The 16,918-nt window shown below is 41.6% G+C and overlaps 1 protein-coding gene across 2 annotated transcripts in view; it reads left to right on the top strand.

Moving 5' to 3' along the window:
- LOC5566852 (protein ABHD17B) overlaps positions 1-15,856 on the top strand; it is a 44,321-nt gene extending 28,465 nt beyond the window's left edge. The window contains exons 3-5 of one of the 2 annotated variants that reach the window (XM_001651227.2): positions 1,715-2,133; positions 2,369-2,998; positions 14,036-15,856. In XM_001651227.2, coding sequence (XP_001651277.1) covers positions 1,715-1,931 — 217 coding nt within the window. In that variant the 3' untranslated portion in view covers positions 1,932-2,133; positions 2,369-2,998; positions 14,036-15,856. Of the gene's footprint in view, positions 1-1,714; positions 2,134-2,368; positions 5,061-14,035 lie in introns of those variants that run through there. The other variant, XM_021854744.1, reaches the window with a different exon arrangement.
- The last annotated feature ends 1,062 nt before the right edge of the window (positions 15,857-16,918 follow it).

Below are 16,918 nucleotides of genomic sequence, written 5' to 3'. Positions count from 1 at the left end.
GGAGGAATTGATATTGCACTTATACTGGCCCACTGTAGACCGTGGAGTCCGACTGCATCTACGCCATTTCATGCGGGAATGTATGGATTGGGGGAAAGGCAGCGTCAATTTATTACGTAACGCTAAAATTGAAAATTTTCAAAACTCTGATTCCAGCGTTTGCTACGAACGAATGTTGAGTGTGATTGGGTGATAGATTGAGAATGGAAGATAGAAGCAAGGGAGATATACAACTACAAAGTGCGAGGAAAGGGATGGGCCTGGAATTGAACCCATGACCTTCTGCTTATGAAGCAGAAGCGATAGTCATTAGACCCTATCACTTCTACTCTAGAAGCTCCCAATCCAATTTTTATAGAGTAATTTTTCAAGTATATTTTTCATAAATTCATTAAAAAAAAGTTTCAAGTTTTACTAGAAGCCGGATCAAATTCTTGGCACTTTAGATTCACTTCGGCAGTGGGATTTTTTGAAAGCTACGCTAGCTCATATTTAGCCACAATCGTATTGAAGCGCATTTTATTGCAAAGTTTCAGACAAATCGGTCGAGAAAACCCCCATGCCAAGTGAATCATGGAAGCGCCCAAGTAGCTCTGCACCCTATTCAACAATTGTGGAAATATCGTCAAAACAGCTTTTGCTGGAATGCGATGTTCGACGCAGGTTTGACGTTTTTAAGAGGTGGAAACTAAATAATTTCCTGACGTTGATTATTGACGATTGAAAGATTATGTAGAATTATTTTTGGAAATGTGTATCCTTAAATAAGTCACTGGTTGAATTTTTGCAGAAGTCCTGAACAAAAATCTTGAAGAAAACCCTCTAAACATCTATGGAGAAACCAAGGAAATTCCTGGTTGAAATTATTACTTCGCAAAACTAGGATAGTTGAATTTCTTAAGAAGTCCTTAAGAATGAGGGGCCTTTCTTAGCCGAGTAGTTAGAGTCTGCAGCTACAAAGCAAAGCCATGTTGAATGTGTCTGGGTTCGATTCCCGGTCGGGTCAGGATCTTTTCGTAATGGAAATTTCCTTGACTTCCCTGGGCATATCATCGTATCATCGTACCTGGCACACGATATACGAATGCGAAAATGGCTACTTTGGCAAAGAAAACTCTTAGTTAATAACTGTGGATGTGCTTATTGAACACTAAGCTGAAAACCAGGCTTTGTCCCAGTGAAGACGTAATGCCAAGAAGAAGAAGTCCTAATCGAAAATTTTGTAAGAAATCTAAGAAAAAATAATTAAAATTCAATAGATGAACTCCTTAAAGACTAAGAACTTCCGTGATACATTTCTTGAATAATTTTCGGGGGAATCTCCGGAATCAATCTTAGACACTTTCCAATTTGTTTTCTTGGAGAAGTTGCTATCAGTTCTGCATATCAGAACTAAAATTGAGGAATGAAATTAGGTATTTTAACATTGTACTGCTCATAAACGCATTTCAGTCCCATGTTTGCTGAATTTCTTATACACATAGGGCAATTATGCGTTTCTGAGCTCGTAAAAGTATCTGACCAGTCCTATCTTCCGTTGTTGGGAATAAATTGGCTGATGTGGTTTGAATATGGTAAAAATACTGTTACACTCCAAGAACTTTGAAAATTTTCCAAACAAACGAATGACTATTTTGTCTATTACTCTGCCTGGTAGGATGACAAAATGTTGCAGTTGCTCAAATAGTTTCGTTTTTCTCTCTGTCATTTCCAGTATCGACAAAGTACCCAAAGTGACCTCACCGGTACTGGTGATACACGGCACCGAGGACGAAGTGATTGACTTTTCCCACGGAATGACCATCTACGAAAAGTGTCCCCGAGCGGTGGAGCCCCTGTGGGTCGAAGGGGCCGGACACAACGACGTGGAAATGTACAGCCAATATCTCGAGCGACTGAAGCAATTTGTATCGGTGGAACTGGTTAACTGACAAAAGTTGAACAAGGGCGGTGGAGGCAGTGGCGATGGAGGAGGAGGAGGGGGAGGAGCAGCAGGTGGAGCAAGTGGCCGGAAGAAGCAAAGTGCAGATAAAGATAAACGCAGCAAAGACACACCGGATAGCAGCGGTGGTGGTGATATGGCAATTGACGATGTACCGGAGGAAGATGAGATCGAAGACGATCTCAATACAGGTGAGAACGTTGATTTGTGAAAAATGTTTATTTGAGTCCAGTTTTTAGAGTACTTTGGCGTCCGTAGTATAACTTCTGCCATCAAAGTGGACTGATCTATGATTTTTGTAAATCATTTTGGTGTACATAGTGTAACTTCTGTGCATTGAAGTAATCAAAACTGAGTAAAAAAGATTTTTTTAATTTGTGTTACGCGGAGCGTTCAGCAATGCTAACTTGCTTTTTATTCTTTCAGACGACGAGATACTAAACGCATCAATAACTATCAGCTCGAATTCGAATGTGTCGACAACGGAGAAGCTTCTCTAGCATCAGGGGTCGGACGATGGTAGCAACGATCATTTGGTTACCATCATCATGCCATCCACCGTCAATCCAGCCGTTCCCGCTGCCAGCGCATCCATGCTGCCCCATGATAGCAATAGCCACAACAACAGTCTCAACAATAGTAAACGAAGCAACACTTCCGCTCGCAGCAGTGGAAACACCAAGGCCACGGTCCACATCAACGGGATCGCGGTTGACCATTTCCAGCAGAACTCGGACGTCGACGAGGATCGCAGCTCGATGGCGGCCTGTCAAAATAACGATATCCATGGATTCATCTCCTACTCCAGCGATAGCAGTATGATTGAACTGAACCTTAAGTTCAAGAAATGCGCGTGCAATGAGAACATAATCAATATATCCAAAGAAAATCTCCAACAGCAACAACAACAACAACAGCAACGGACAGAACAACGAAACTCGGAATCGTCGTTGGCCATCGCTACCAGCATGTCTTCTGCCGGTGGTTTGTTAAGTGAGTCAATGACAAGAATCGAGGAGGCTTCCGCTACTGCCGCCACACCGTTCAACAAAGAAGGTAAAAGTAAGAAATTACTACAGTTAAACAAAGACAATTTAAATAGTTTAGTAAATAAACTGAACGATACGAATAGCTCATCCTCATCGTGTACAAAGTGTAGATTATCGTTAGATATAAACAATATTTTAAATCAAATCGTAAGCGATGGAAAACTCAAATATACATCCCATACTAATGCAAAAGAACAAACGCCGAAAGAGATCGCAAACAATGTAGTCGATCCGGTAGAAAAAGAGTGCAATCGAACCTTGAAGGTAGTAAATAAGCTTGGCAGTCCCTCTAAGGCTGCCAGTTGGTCCCCCTTACTTCCTTCCCCTTGTTCCCACTCCCCCTCTCCAAGCGTTTCCACAGATGATCCGAATCGGCTTCAACGAAGACATAGCGAAACCGTTGAGCGCCGGTCTATTGGCATTCAACACGGATTGAAATCCGGCTATCGCAAGAAACACCAGCTTCGCAAAGGTAAAACACAAGTAGAAGAAATCATCGTCATTTCCGATGAATTCCGAAGACAATCACTTTCGGATCAGAAGGTCAGAATTCAACGGGCAAAGAAGTACTCCCAATCGATGGAAAGCATCGACAAGCAAGTGGACGAACAAACGGACAAAATTGGAGGTGGAGTTTTTGAATGTCTCCACCTAGAAAATGACACGCTGACGGTTGTGGTCGACAGCAACATCCCAGTAAATGGACATAAGAAGTCAAAATCTAAATCTGTTGACGACATTTCGCTTAGTTCCAATCACAACGAAGAAGAGTTTCCTCCGACCGGCGCACTGTCCAATGCTGCCAACAGTGTCGAACTGGTTTTCATCTCCGATGAGTTTGTCCAACGAAAAACGCGTACCAGCTCCGATGTCATAATCGTCGATGCGAACAAGAAGAGTCTCAAACGGCGAAAGTCGACCAGCAAAAATTTGATCATCATCACCGAGGACTACAAAGAAAAGTCGTCCACCGCCAAGAGCGACGTCAAAATCGTCAAGAGCAATTCGCTCAAATCGAAAGACCCCCGCCGCAAAACGACCATTTCCAATTCCAACAGTTTTCTGACCTACGAGGAACCGTTCTCGCCGGAAACGCTAGAGAGCAAAGACATTGGGACGATGTTTGCCGAGGCAAGTGCCGCTGCTGCGTCCGCCTCGGTAACTGCCTCCAAGTAGGCACAAATTCTGACTGTTTGCACAAAATTACTACCCGAAGTCCACACTTTTCCACTTTTATTGACGCAGGATGAAATATTACGCACAAAATAAGCAACAATCGAACGACGGGCCAATTGGCATAAACCGCATAAACATGTCTGTTCTCGATGAAACAATGTTATGCCAAATGACCCAGACGCTACTGAACGTTCATAGTCGTTAGCATTTGAAATCACGCACGATTTTTTCCTATTGGCTGCCTATCAGTCTTTTTTTTATTTCTTAGAGTTTTTTTTTCTTAACCGGCTGTAAGTTATGTGTTCTTCCTCTATCTTGTTACTTTATGTATGTTATAAATTTAGACATTTTTTAAATGTTGTCAATTTTATATGTATCTATGTTTCTCCTTATATTGTTGTTTTAAATTTTATGTTACAATGGACAGGATTGCTGCTTTTTAAATGAACTATAGGTATAGACTACGTTGTAATGGATAAGATAGCTGGTTTTGGCAAAATCTTGGAAATAGTTGTGACCAATGGTAATGATTGTGTACTAACAAAACGAGAGAGACATTATCAGTTTGAAACTGATCAACATAAGCTCGAATATCTATTGAGTCTTCGCAGTCTAAAACTTCATAAGATCTTCCCTAGTGAAACCGCAAGGAAAAGTTGAAAGTGGTTGATGGCCTCTTTGGCACTTGATAATTTATGTTGGCTCACTATTTGAAATTTATTATCAGGGCATTCCGAGGGAGCCCATATGGCATGAACTAGACCTGTGCGCCGAAATATGTTGAAAGGATCGACAGCGGCGGTATTATCAACGTCGCTGAATCTGTATTGGAATCCTTGTAAGCATACCGTAAAATATTATTTCTGGCATTCTTAGATAATTTCTATAGGAAATACTACAGCAATCTCTGAAGAAAATCTTGATTCATTGCTGTTAAAATCCCAGTAAGCATTTTTTTTTTAATTTGAAAGGTACACTGGGAAAGAAGTGAGCAATACCTGCAGAATGTATTTGAGGAACTTTGAAATCATTGAAGGAATTCATGGAGTAACTATTGGATAAATTTCCCAATGAATTCTTGGAAAATTCCTTCAATAATCCCTGGACAAAGTCCAAACATAGTTTCTAGAAGGATCCTTGGATAAAATCATAGATGAACCAGAAGAAATCCTTGCAAGAATTTTAGGGAAATTTTTCCATGAATTTGTAGGATTTGCTGGGGAAACTTTGTAAAGAATATATGGAACGAACTTGAGGATTTTTTGCTGGACTTATATAAGTTTTTTTTTTTTTTGGCGGAACTCCCTCTGAGAATTCTTGGAAAACATATAAAAAATTTTCTTATTGAAATATGTGGATAAATCCCCTAAAGGCTTAACAGAACTTCTAGAGTAACCCTCGGAGGAATCTCTGAAGAAATATAGAAGAAATTCCTGGAAAACTCAACTAGAGCATTACCAGAAATATTACGGAAGGAGTACTTGGATAAATCGTAAAAGCGTAGCTTAGAGGAACTCGTGACGAAAGAATCCCCAAAAGAAAACATTTTGCTGGACTATTTTTAAAGAAATGTATTGAAATATCTCTGAAAAAATCCTTGAGAAATAACCAGCGTAATTCCTGGAGGGACTCTTAAACACTTTTAAGAAAATCGAGAAATTACAGAAGAAAACACTGGCAGATGTTTCTTTAGAAACCTATATTGGAGTTTACGTGGAGAAACTTTTAGAGAAATTCATTCAAGTATCATTGGAAGAATCAATGTAGTAATTCATGGAAGGATGGTGCAATTATGTCATTTCTTTCTTCAATTTAAAATAGGCAATATTTTTCTAACGCCTCGCATATGGATTGATGGTCATAACTCGATACTGCTCTCTGCCGGGTATCTCTGTGTGTCCCGATGTTGATGAGATAAGAGGTAGCCCCCTTGCAGTAGATTACCTCGTTGAAATCATAGCTTGTGAAGTTGTCTTCTCTGATGGGATCAGTTAAGCTGATCTCACGAAGGAACTGTTCGTCAACTACTTTGGTCATCTTGATGAAATCAAAGGGAGTTAAAAATCATACGAAGTTCAACAGATAATGATGTCATCGAGGTAGTGGAACACATGAGGCTCCAGATCTGCGAAGATATGAGTCATCGCCGAGTTTAGGTGGCGAGCATCTAGGCAGACTCTGTACTGACCAGTCTTCTTTTTTACTGCCACCAGTGGATTATTCCATGGTGAATACAGCGCTTCCTCTATGACGTCGAGCTCCAGCATTCTGTCGATCTCCTTATATACTTCGTCTAGGACGTACTTTGACATGGGATAGTACCGTTGCTTCCGAGGCTTCGCATCTCCGACGTCAATGCGATGGACGTATCGGTCAGTTCTTCCCAATTTACCGGGTTCTGCTTTTGGGAAATGGCTTATGGCTTCTTCCAGTCTCCGCTTTTCTTCTTCGGACAGCGACTTCATCGACACTTGCTGAGGAATGCCTTCTATGTCAGGCTCCAGGCTTAACGCACAGCAGACCGGTTTGATGCTGAATGCGTTCCAGAAGTTCATTCCGAAGATCACACATGTCGGCAGCGTAGGGAGTAGCAACATCGCCACGACTTCATTCTTGTTGTTGTAGGCTATGGGCAAGCGAGTGTATGATTGGATGCGATGCTCTGTGCCATCTGCTGTTCTTATGCTTCCAACTAGTGCTATTTTCTGCAAGCCCAGTTCTTGTGCCATCTTTACGTTGTCGCCTCCCAAAATAGAGCAGTTGGCTCCGCTATCGAGTAGGCCAGTGACTTGCTTCCCTAGTACTTCCACCACTGCATGTGGACGATTGTCATTGTCGGGATTGATAATCAGTGAACTGATTTGGACTAAGTCGGGTATTACTGAGGGATCGTTATGGTGAAGCGAGGACTGCATACCCTCGGTTATTGGTTCCCCACTTGCGCGTTTCCCGAGCGTTGACGACAGGTCGGGCAACTTCGCAGAGAGAATCCCTTCTGACCACAGCGGTAGCAGAATATCACTGCTTGTGGCTTGGCACAGTCCATGAAACGGTGTCCTTCTTCATCACAGTTCCAATACATCATCGCTGCTGGAGATGGCCGTGCATTTGAAGCATCAACAGCTTGTTGGTTGCCGGAATTGGCTACTGGTTGTTGTGGAAATTGGTTGGACGGCTGTCTTTCTCCTGCTTCTCGTCGATCGAACCTTAGCTTCAGCGCGTTCACTTGCTGGAGTATGGCTTCCATTCGCTGGTTCACCTTCTCTTCCTCTTGTATTGACTGCTCGGCTTCCGGAATGTACGATGGCAGCGACCCGTTGTCTCCATAGCTTTGCAGCTTCTCCGTTTCCAACGCATGGACCTTTCCAAATCTTTGAAGCGGTTGTTGAGGCTTTGACGAACGCAATGAAGAATTCGGTGTGGCTAGTGCTGGCTCGATGAGTGCTCCATATGGCAAGGACATTCTTCGTTGGTGCTGTTGCAGTTTTCGAAGTTCATCTAGCTCTTTGCACGCTTTTACCAACAAGCGTGTAGAGTGGTGTGATGCTGCGATGGGAGCGTAAATGGAGTTCATGTTCTTCTTGATGATGAACAGCTTCTCTGGATCGGTCATCGGAGGATCGACGTACTGGAACAGAGTGGTAATGTCCTGGTAGAACTTGCTGAACGGCTCATCCTCACCTTGCAGGCGATGGTATGCCTCTACTCTCAGGATGTAGGCGTAGCTCGCTGGGAGGAATTCGTGCCTGATAAGGCGCTTGAAATCATCCCAGGATACCAACTCTCCAGTCACGTAAACGTTGCTGTACCAGTCGAGTGTATCGTCCATTAGCAGGTGCTTAACGTTCTTCAACAATACGTCTTCAGGAACTCCCTCGGATGCTGCGAAGATTTCTACGCGTTGCAGGAAAGTATTCAGCGATGAACCGTCTTTCTCGCCTTTATACCTGAACGGCCAATTGTGGATCGCCTTCAATGTTCTTCTTTCTTCTAACAGCGGCCTCGGAAAGTATTCTTGCGGTCTCTGGTTCAACTGACGTAGAAGATCGGCTCGAAGTTGGTAGTAATCTTCTCTGGCGTCAGCTTCACCTGCTTCTACTCTAGGTGGTTCATACGGCGGAGGTGGTATGCTGCTAATCGTTGGTTCACGCCGACCGAAATCTTTCTCCATGGTGAATCTATTGCTGGTTGCCACACGCTGCCTTAACGCTCCTCGACCTCTTCCACGGCTGGCAGACAAAGCTTCCAAGGACTCGGCTCCCCTTTCGTTGTCGTGTTGGGTTGAGTTCATCCGCTGCGGCCGATTCTCCAACGCTTCAATCCCTGGAGATGTAGACTGCCTTTGCGGATGTCCAGCTTGCTCGATGCCTGCATGATTCGACGAACTTGAACGAAAAGACGGGTTTCCCTCTGCGTCGAATCCTCGGAAATCTGCCTCGGCGGATATCGAAGTCTGGCTGATCCTTTTCGGAATTGCACCGGTGTTGCTTCTGTTCACACTTTCACTGTTCACTGGTCTAGCACTTTTTTTCGTTCTTCCCATTGCATCGTCCACATCCTCTAATGAAAACTGCACTAATAGTGATAATGTGGCGTGTGTGTCGACGAAAACCTCCGGCGGATCGATAATAGCCAATCTATCCCGATAGTGAATTAATCGCGATCCTATCAGACGCACGGCTGGGAGATCCCCGCGTTTCGTCGCTGCTTCAACTTCTGGTAGTAATTCGCGCACACTAGTTTGACATTGACTGATGTTATCCCCCGCATCCATGACATGCGAGGAACTGTCATGAATGATGCCTCTAATCTCATCTTCCTGCATGAGAGCACGCAAGCGAACGGCTCTTGCCCTGCGAGGAAGTGCTCCTAGATTGTTAACATGGCGCAACGCCAATTCGTAACCAATCTCTTCTTCCGACAGGCTTGCTGGATCCATGATCCAAATCGTCTTAATTAGTCAACTAGACAAGAACTAATAAAATCGTAGGTTCTACAAATGTGCTACTAAATAACAGAATTGTGGTACAAACTCAACACAAATTCTAAAAGTTACAAACCACAAACTAAAATAATTCGTTTTGTTGGGCGCCAATGTTGTGGAGTGGGGACTAAGCAGAAGGAAAGCTTAAGACCACCTCGGCTAGCACAAATCAAACGCCAACACAATGATTTACATATTCATCAACAATGAGCCAATTTATTCCCTCTCATTCCTCACTGGCCCTATCTCATTCCTCACTAGCCTATCTTCTTTGCTTATTCTAACAATTTTCTTAGTTGTTTACTCACGGACCGGAACATGCTGACGTGGGTTACGGTTGACCGTACTGTGGTGACCTGCATGTTAGCCACGGACCCTTTTACTGCTCACCCTCGGCGATCCGCGTTGCGAGGAGCCAACCCCAACCAATGGCAACTTTTCGGCTCATCCGTGTGGCTTGCCACCCGGTTCTGTGTCGTAACGGGTAGGTGCTGACCACCCGGTGTGTCCGGAACTCGCTGGAGCCGTCAAGGAAGGAGTTTCTCTCCGCTGGTCGGTCTGCGTTCGGGCTGGAGCTAATGAAGCGCACGAAGAAGAAACAGAAAAGAAAAAAGGCCCTGCGTCGGTGACGTAGATATCAGCATGAGCTCAATGCCCGATCATAGCGCTACTCACTTCCACGGAAGGCCTTTCTTGTTGTATTATTCGCACAATGGTTCGCACAATTGAGTTTGCGCTTCCTTGTCTAGGATGTCAAATCGCCCCGCGAATCGTGGCCTCGAACTCGCTTCGGTGTGGTCGCAACCGTTTGGCGTTACGCCAATCTAGGAATTTGACGATCACATAAGCATTGAATCGAGCAAGATTGATGTCGTCTTACCTGCCGTTCTTTCCTGCCTTGTGCTATTAACTGCCTGTGGCCGTGAGCTTTGTGGCCAGCGATCTTCGCTGCGTTAGGGTTAGGTTTGCGCACCCATCGTGCCTTCTGCACAATCACTATGAGTGGATAGAAACTGATGTAACTTTCCGCGCAAGATTGCGGGTTTTCCTTCTTATCTCCTGTAGTGTACAGCTATCTTAGTTGGGAAGAAACTTCCCACACTACCTCTGGTGTGCAAAATGGCCCCTGTGATGCGACGATTTACCCCGTCGATTGGGAATCCAATTTTCTTCCAGCCACAGTTTGTGCACATTTCACTACGGCGATTATGATATTCGCGGCACGAGGCTGTTTCCCAGCCGATAATCCGAACCACCGCACTAGCAAATTACTGTGTTCTTCTTTTGCACATCGGAACTCTCCCGCCGCAGCACGATGATGCTTCTCGACGGCTCCACTAAGAATGATTTCTTTCCTTCGACACGAGCTGATCGTGAGCGTTGACGGAAGTTGATCCGATGATGTGTCAGATGCATGATAATTTTCCTCATTGCAGGTGATTCAAGCGAGTAACCCACGCAGCAAATTTCCATCTTCTACCCACAGTTGGTTACACGGTCATACGATTCTGATCACTTCTGTGTTATTTGGCTTCATTTGAGTTAAAATTATACTTGGCATACTCTTTCATATTGGCTTAACATATCTAACGTAGCACATTTTTTTTTATTAGGAAAGCTTCAGTGATATGAAAAATAAAAGAAATAAAGATAAAACGGAATAAGACAGTTGGTGCGAAAAATGCTACTCATATATGGGATCTGCAAGGCGACTTAAAAATCTGTGCCTTCAACCCATTCTCCCTCTTCGATAGCCTTGACGATACGATTCCAATTCATGTTGACATGTGGCGACTGGTCCTCCAAGAGCCCTTTTACAATCTCGAGGTATGACTTGGCATCTGTGCCCACGAATTCAGGTTTCAATTTAATAGCTGCCAACTTCTCGAATTCTGGATTGATCTTTACACCTTGTAGCTGAGCAAGGGAAGCTTGTCCAGTCTGCGCAGTGTTGAGGCGCTTCCATGATAAGGCTGCGCATCCGAGGGTACGGAAGTTGCTTTGGGCTCGTTCCTTTAGGGTCAATGAGCTAATAAAACCTCCAAGAGGTGCCATACAATGAAACCAACTGGTGCATAGTCTTCTGCCATTTGGGTAACTCAACCAACACCAGGGGGGACACATGTAGCCTAGTAATGTCCGTTGTTAGCCAGAACTCGGCAATGAGAGAGAAGATCGTCATAGACGTCTCCTGGAAGATGAGATTCATGTGTTGTAATTCCGGAGTGTACAAAGTAATGGCTTTATTGTGTTCTCCCAGCTAATGGACTTGGCTGAGAGGCCCAATGTATGGCAGAGGGCCTTGATTCTCCGGTCAATAAATATGTCCAACTGATTGACCGCGTTCACATTAATTGTCTTGATTATCATGAGCAGAACGGCGTATGCTGCACATGTCATCACCGCAGAGGTATGGATTGCGTATTCTCGAGTGGGGCGGTCGCCAATAAAATCTTCGTGTTCAGCTACCATGAGCTCGAAGACCAAGTTGCTCTCAGTGGCCAGGTCCACTCCGTCATCTCGTGCTGTCACATATGCCAGATGAATTCCTTCCATCCCGGGGATCCAACGGAGCAGGGCTAGCAAAATGGAGATATTGACTCCACCATCCTTGTCGAATAGCCGGATCTTTGGAAGAGCAGCAAGGACTTGTGTCAATTCTCGTACCCGTTGAGGCTTGAGGATGCTAACCGCAGTTGTCGGCTTTCCCTTAGGGATTGCGGCGTCACCCTTGAACAGGCATACTTTTCCTAATGCCTCGCATAGGGATTGATGGTCATAACTCGATACTGCTCTCTGCCGGGTATCTCTGTGTGTCCCGATGTTGATGAGATAAGAGGTAGCCCCCTTGCAGTAGATTACCTCGTTGAAATCATAGCTTGTGAAGTTGTCTTCTCTGATGGGATCAGTTAAGCTGATCTCACGAAGGAACTGTTCGTCAACTACTTTGGTCATCTTGATGAAATCAAAGGGAGTTAAAAATCATACGAAGTTCAACAGATAATGATGTCATCGAGGTAGTGGAACACATGAGGCTCCAGATCTGCGAAGATATGAGTCATCAGCCGCGCCAGGGCCTGACTCGCTGTGCACAATCCGAATGGTACCACTTTAAATTGAAAATGGCCTCTTTGTGGTACCGTAAACGCTGATCTCCAAAAAATCAATGCAGGATTCCTTGAGCTCATAGTATTTTTCTTCAAAAACTCTGAGAATTTTCTATTTATCTTTAACAAATAAAATCCTGAAGATATTATTGGAGGAATCCATAGAAGTACCTTTTAGGGAAGAACACGCAGAAAAATAAATTAAAGTATAATGTAGTGCTCATGAAACACGTAACTGAAAAGCTGGATCTGTCCCAGTTGGGATGCATCGCAAGAAATAAGGAGAAATTGAGTGATCTTTGGAGGAATCCCTTAAAAAAGTCTAACAGAAATCCCTGAAATACATTTTGCAGATTCACTGTAGAGATTCTTGGAGAAATCCTATCTTGTCAATAATTTCTGGATAAAACCCTAGAGATATAGAATATTCCTTGCAGGATTTTTTCTAGAAGATCGCCGGAAGAATTTTGTTGGGATTCCCTAAATTATAAGTTGAGGGATCTTTGGAAAATTTCTAAAGAACTCTCGGAAATAATTGTGAATAAAGGAAGAATTTCTTCCGTAATCTGTAAAGGAATTCTTGCCGAAATTTATGTAGTCATTCAGAAAGACATTACTGAAAGAATCCCTAAAAAAAGATATCGAAAAAAAAATCTTGAATCCTTGAAATTGCGGATCATACTTGGTGAACATTTGGAGGCACCTCTGGAGGAATTTTTAATTATATTCCTCGAGAAACGCTTTGGGGAATCCGTAGAGAATCTCTACAGAAATTACTGGTGAAATTCTTGCAATTATTTCATTACTGTAGGAATCCGCGGTGAAATTCAGTATACACCTGGCCGAATACTTAGAGATATTTTTGAAAGAACCCCTGGAGCAACCCATGAAGGAATTCTTATTATAAGATTTTCTGAAGAAATTTCTAACTCTCGCATGAACTCATGAAGAAGTTCATAGAGAAATCCTTGTAGGTGTTGCAGGATTACTCCCTGAGGGCGCTATTTTTGAAATCCCCAGGAAAATAAAGAAGTTATGTTTGTAAGAATCTTTGGAAGGATTCTCGATGAAATTCGTCGAAGAATTATTTATGAAGAAATCCTTTAAGTAATGCCCACATATGTTTAGTGTTTTGTAAAAATATTATATTTGTTTAACTGAAATATTTCTGGGCGGCGTTTGACGTGTAGCACAGGTCTAGCTTAAAGTTGTTTGACAGAAGGGCTTCTTATATGATGGTCATTTGGCATATGTAAGCCCCTTCTTTTCCTAGCAGTCTATATGACTATTTTATATTATTTTCTACCAGCTTCATTTCGAATAAAACCAACTCGTTCAAAAAATAACATCATGAAACAACTTGCAATTCTCATTGAAAAAATCTTAGACTATCAATCCAACTTTCTTTACTCTGTCAACAAAACAGCGATAATAGGCAATTCCAAGCCGAAATGTGACTGATTTAGCTGCTAACAATGTAAGCTCATCAACGTTTTTTTTAGAAAACGGATGTTTTCCAAATTACATACTAGCAAATTTAGACAAAATATATTCTTGGTCAAATAATGGGAACTATGCACCCTCCAAAGCACAAATCTAAAACAAAAGTAGCAGTTAACACATAAATTACACATCAGCACCTGACGACAAGACTATAGGCTCATCGAAAACTAACCAGTAGAAAGCACACCACACATACTTGCTCTCACAACATAACCCCTTAACCCGAGTTCTGCCAAATCTGACACGATTGTTGTTTTTTCCACCTCTATTGCAGATCTGATCTGAACTCACCTTATTGCCGTCCCATGTAGCACAAACAAAGAAGTAAAGCTAAAAATTACAAGTATAAAACCGTTGTATAAAAAAACGCAGATTCATATTTAACTGCTAGTAGCCGCGTATTGGTAACAAGCGAATATTTGAACAATATTCCTAATCCTCCTCACCGGATGCTTCCTACTATAATAGAAAAAAAAAACATTCGATAGCTCACCTTACTACATGTGGAAGCGGAAACCACCAGAGTCCCTATTTTTACAACCATAGTTTACTAGCGATCGTGTGACCGCTTCCACCCGTGTTGATGATCTTGCATTCCTTCGTAGTTTTTTTCACTAACTAGCTAATTCTAAACGAAAATCCTGCATTTATTTGTCGTGTGCACATGAGACAATGTGATACAACTTACTATCCCTAAGTTCCCGTGTGCAATCCCCACCATGTGACTTCTATCTTCCTATCGCGACAAACGAAAACGAATAGTCTTCTGTAAAAACAAGAAAAAAAATGTCAAACCAATGGAACCATTCTTATTTTTGCTGCAGCTAGTTATACAAGACCGAACGCAGAAACAAACACTCAACAGTAGATGAGAACATAAATTTAACAAACACACTCGTACAACCAAGGACTGCATAAAAAGTAATCTAATCAAACTTAATATGTGACTGTACTGTAATAGTAGAAGACACAGCTAAAAGGAATCCCCCTTTACCCCGTTTTTTGATCTTCGAATCTATTATACATAACCGAGTTAGACGAATCTATAGCGACTGAGAGTGGCAGAATGTAGAACTGACGAATCTGTCATCGTATGTGGTATAGGAAAATTGTATGGATAAAATAAAGCAAATCAACTAGTATAGAACCTAATAAAGCAAACAGAAAATAACTACAACTAAGGTGTTTTATATGTACGCGGAAAATGACTTCATCAAATTATTCTGTTAGATCGGTTAGGCAAAGTACGACCACACGCAATATGCAGCAATTTAGTTTTTCTAACGAATTGTTTGCAGTTCACTATACTGCCATGAATCGCAAGTCAGGCCCATCTGCATTTTCGTCAAAATTGAGTTGAGTTCAGTTTTCAACATATCTTCCAATGCTCTTTCATGCACTAATGAAATGATATGATTTGTTCGAAAAAATTGAGAAACAGCAAGTCAAATTGTCCCATAATGAAAAGTAACCGCATATCAGTCCCACTACAGATCTCCGCACCGTGTAACACAAAAATGAAATTAGTTTTAGTCATCTTTATATTTTTCTCGGAAAGGTATTGTATTGAAAAGCAAACTGTGAAAGTTTGAATAAAATTTGAACATGTTTCAATCCTGTGGAATTTTTTGAATATTCGTATGGAAAACAAGTTTGAAAACTTCACATCCCATTTGCTCAATGCCTACTTTTTACAGATGGGACTGACTTGCGATTCACGGCAGTATAAGTCCCACATAACAAATTTGATACTTTTCCTCCGTTTCGCATTCATTCAACTTGAAATATTGTCATAGCTTGCGAAAACAAATAGCGACGGAGTGCGTTTAAATGAGAATCCCATCCAATTTGTTTCTTCAAATTCTATGGTGTATGAAAATTATTTTTTTTAGAAGTACGAGTCCGTATGTGTGGTGTAAAAATAATGTCAGAAGTATAATACAATATTAGCGGTTCATTATGATTGTGAGCATTGAAAAATGCGTTTTTTAAATTTATTACCCAATTATTAGTCCAAGTGAAAAAGAACAGCCCGAAAAATGAATATTATTATGATTATTTAAATGGTAATGAAATAGTATATATTAGTTGTCAGTTGTCATAAAATTATACAAAGAAATGTGGAAAAAATAATTACGAAAAAAAAACAAAAAGAAATTATATAAATCCAACTGTTATAAGTGAAACCCAACTAAAGAGTGCCTAATTTTCCTTTTTAATATCACAGCCATACTAGGTTTAAATTAATATAAAGTTTTTGTTCTTTTTTGTCTTTTCATAATAATACCGAACGTGATGGCAAGTTGCAAACATTGATCCGTTTGTGAGTGTATCACCAATGCTCAGCTAATCCGGTTTCATCAGTCAAATAAGGTAAGTGCGGTTGATTCCCATTGATTTGATCAAAGATGAGAACGATGTGAGAGAAGCGCTTAATAAGAAGATGATAACTGTTATGGCCCTTTTAGATTTCAGCCTAGCATTCTATACAATCAACCGTCATCTGCTTTGCAATAAATTAATTTTCAATTTTGAAATGCATTCATTATCTGTAAATTTAATTCATTATTATTTATCAGGAGGAACCCAATATCAGGTACCCCCGTTGGTTTGACCAGTTTTAATCTGAACACTTTTTGATTTGCATTGACCCCACTAATCTTATCATAGTTCAATTTGAAAATGGTTCAAACGTCATCTAACTGAAACGAAACGAAAAATTAAAACAAAACAGCCGAAAGTATAACCAGATACACGACTTTCAGGTGACTTGAATTTCAAATTAAAAATGAATCCCGTGGGTTTTCTTGAGACATCGTTCACATTAGCGGGAGTACACGGTATGCTGATTTTAGCAACACGATATCGTCAAAATCTCGGTCCTTTGGGGTGTACCCTAGGGATCGATACTAGGGCCTCTCCTGTTTTCTAAGTACAATTATGATTGACCCCTTGTTTTGTTCTTTTATATTGTTTTATCTATATGCTGATACCATCAGTGCACCATATTCCGCTCATTTAAGGTAAGTTATGTGTTCAAATTTTTATTAAAAATAAATATTGAATCGTTTCATACTATGTTTATGTCAGAATGTAGCTCAAAGTATTTATTGGAACCCCTCTCAGCGTGACAACATGTCTACTTGAAGGTTTCAAA

Source organism: Aedes aegypti, chromosome 3 (genome assembly GCF_002204515.2).
Source record: "Aedes aegypti strain LVP_AGWG chromosome 3, AaegL5.0 Primary Assembly, whole genome shotgun sequence".
In the NCBI taxonomy this organism is placed as follows: Eukaryota; Metazoa; Arthropoda; class Insecta; order Diptera; family Culicidae; genus Aedes; species Aedes aegypti.
Note: the sequence above shows the minus strand (reverse complement) of the source record. Positions and strands in the feature narration are given on the sequence as shown.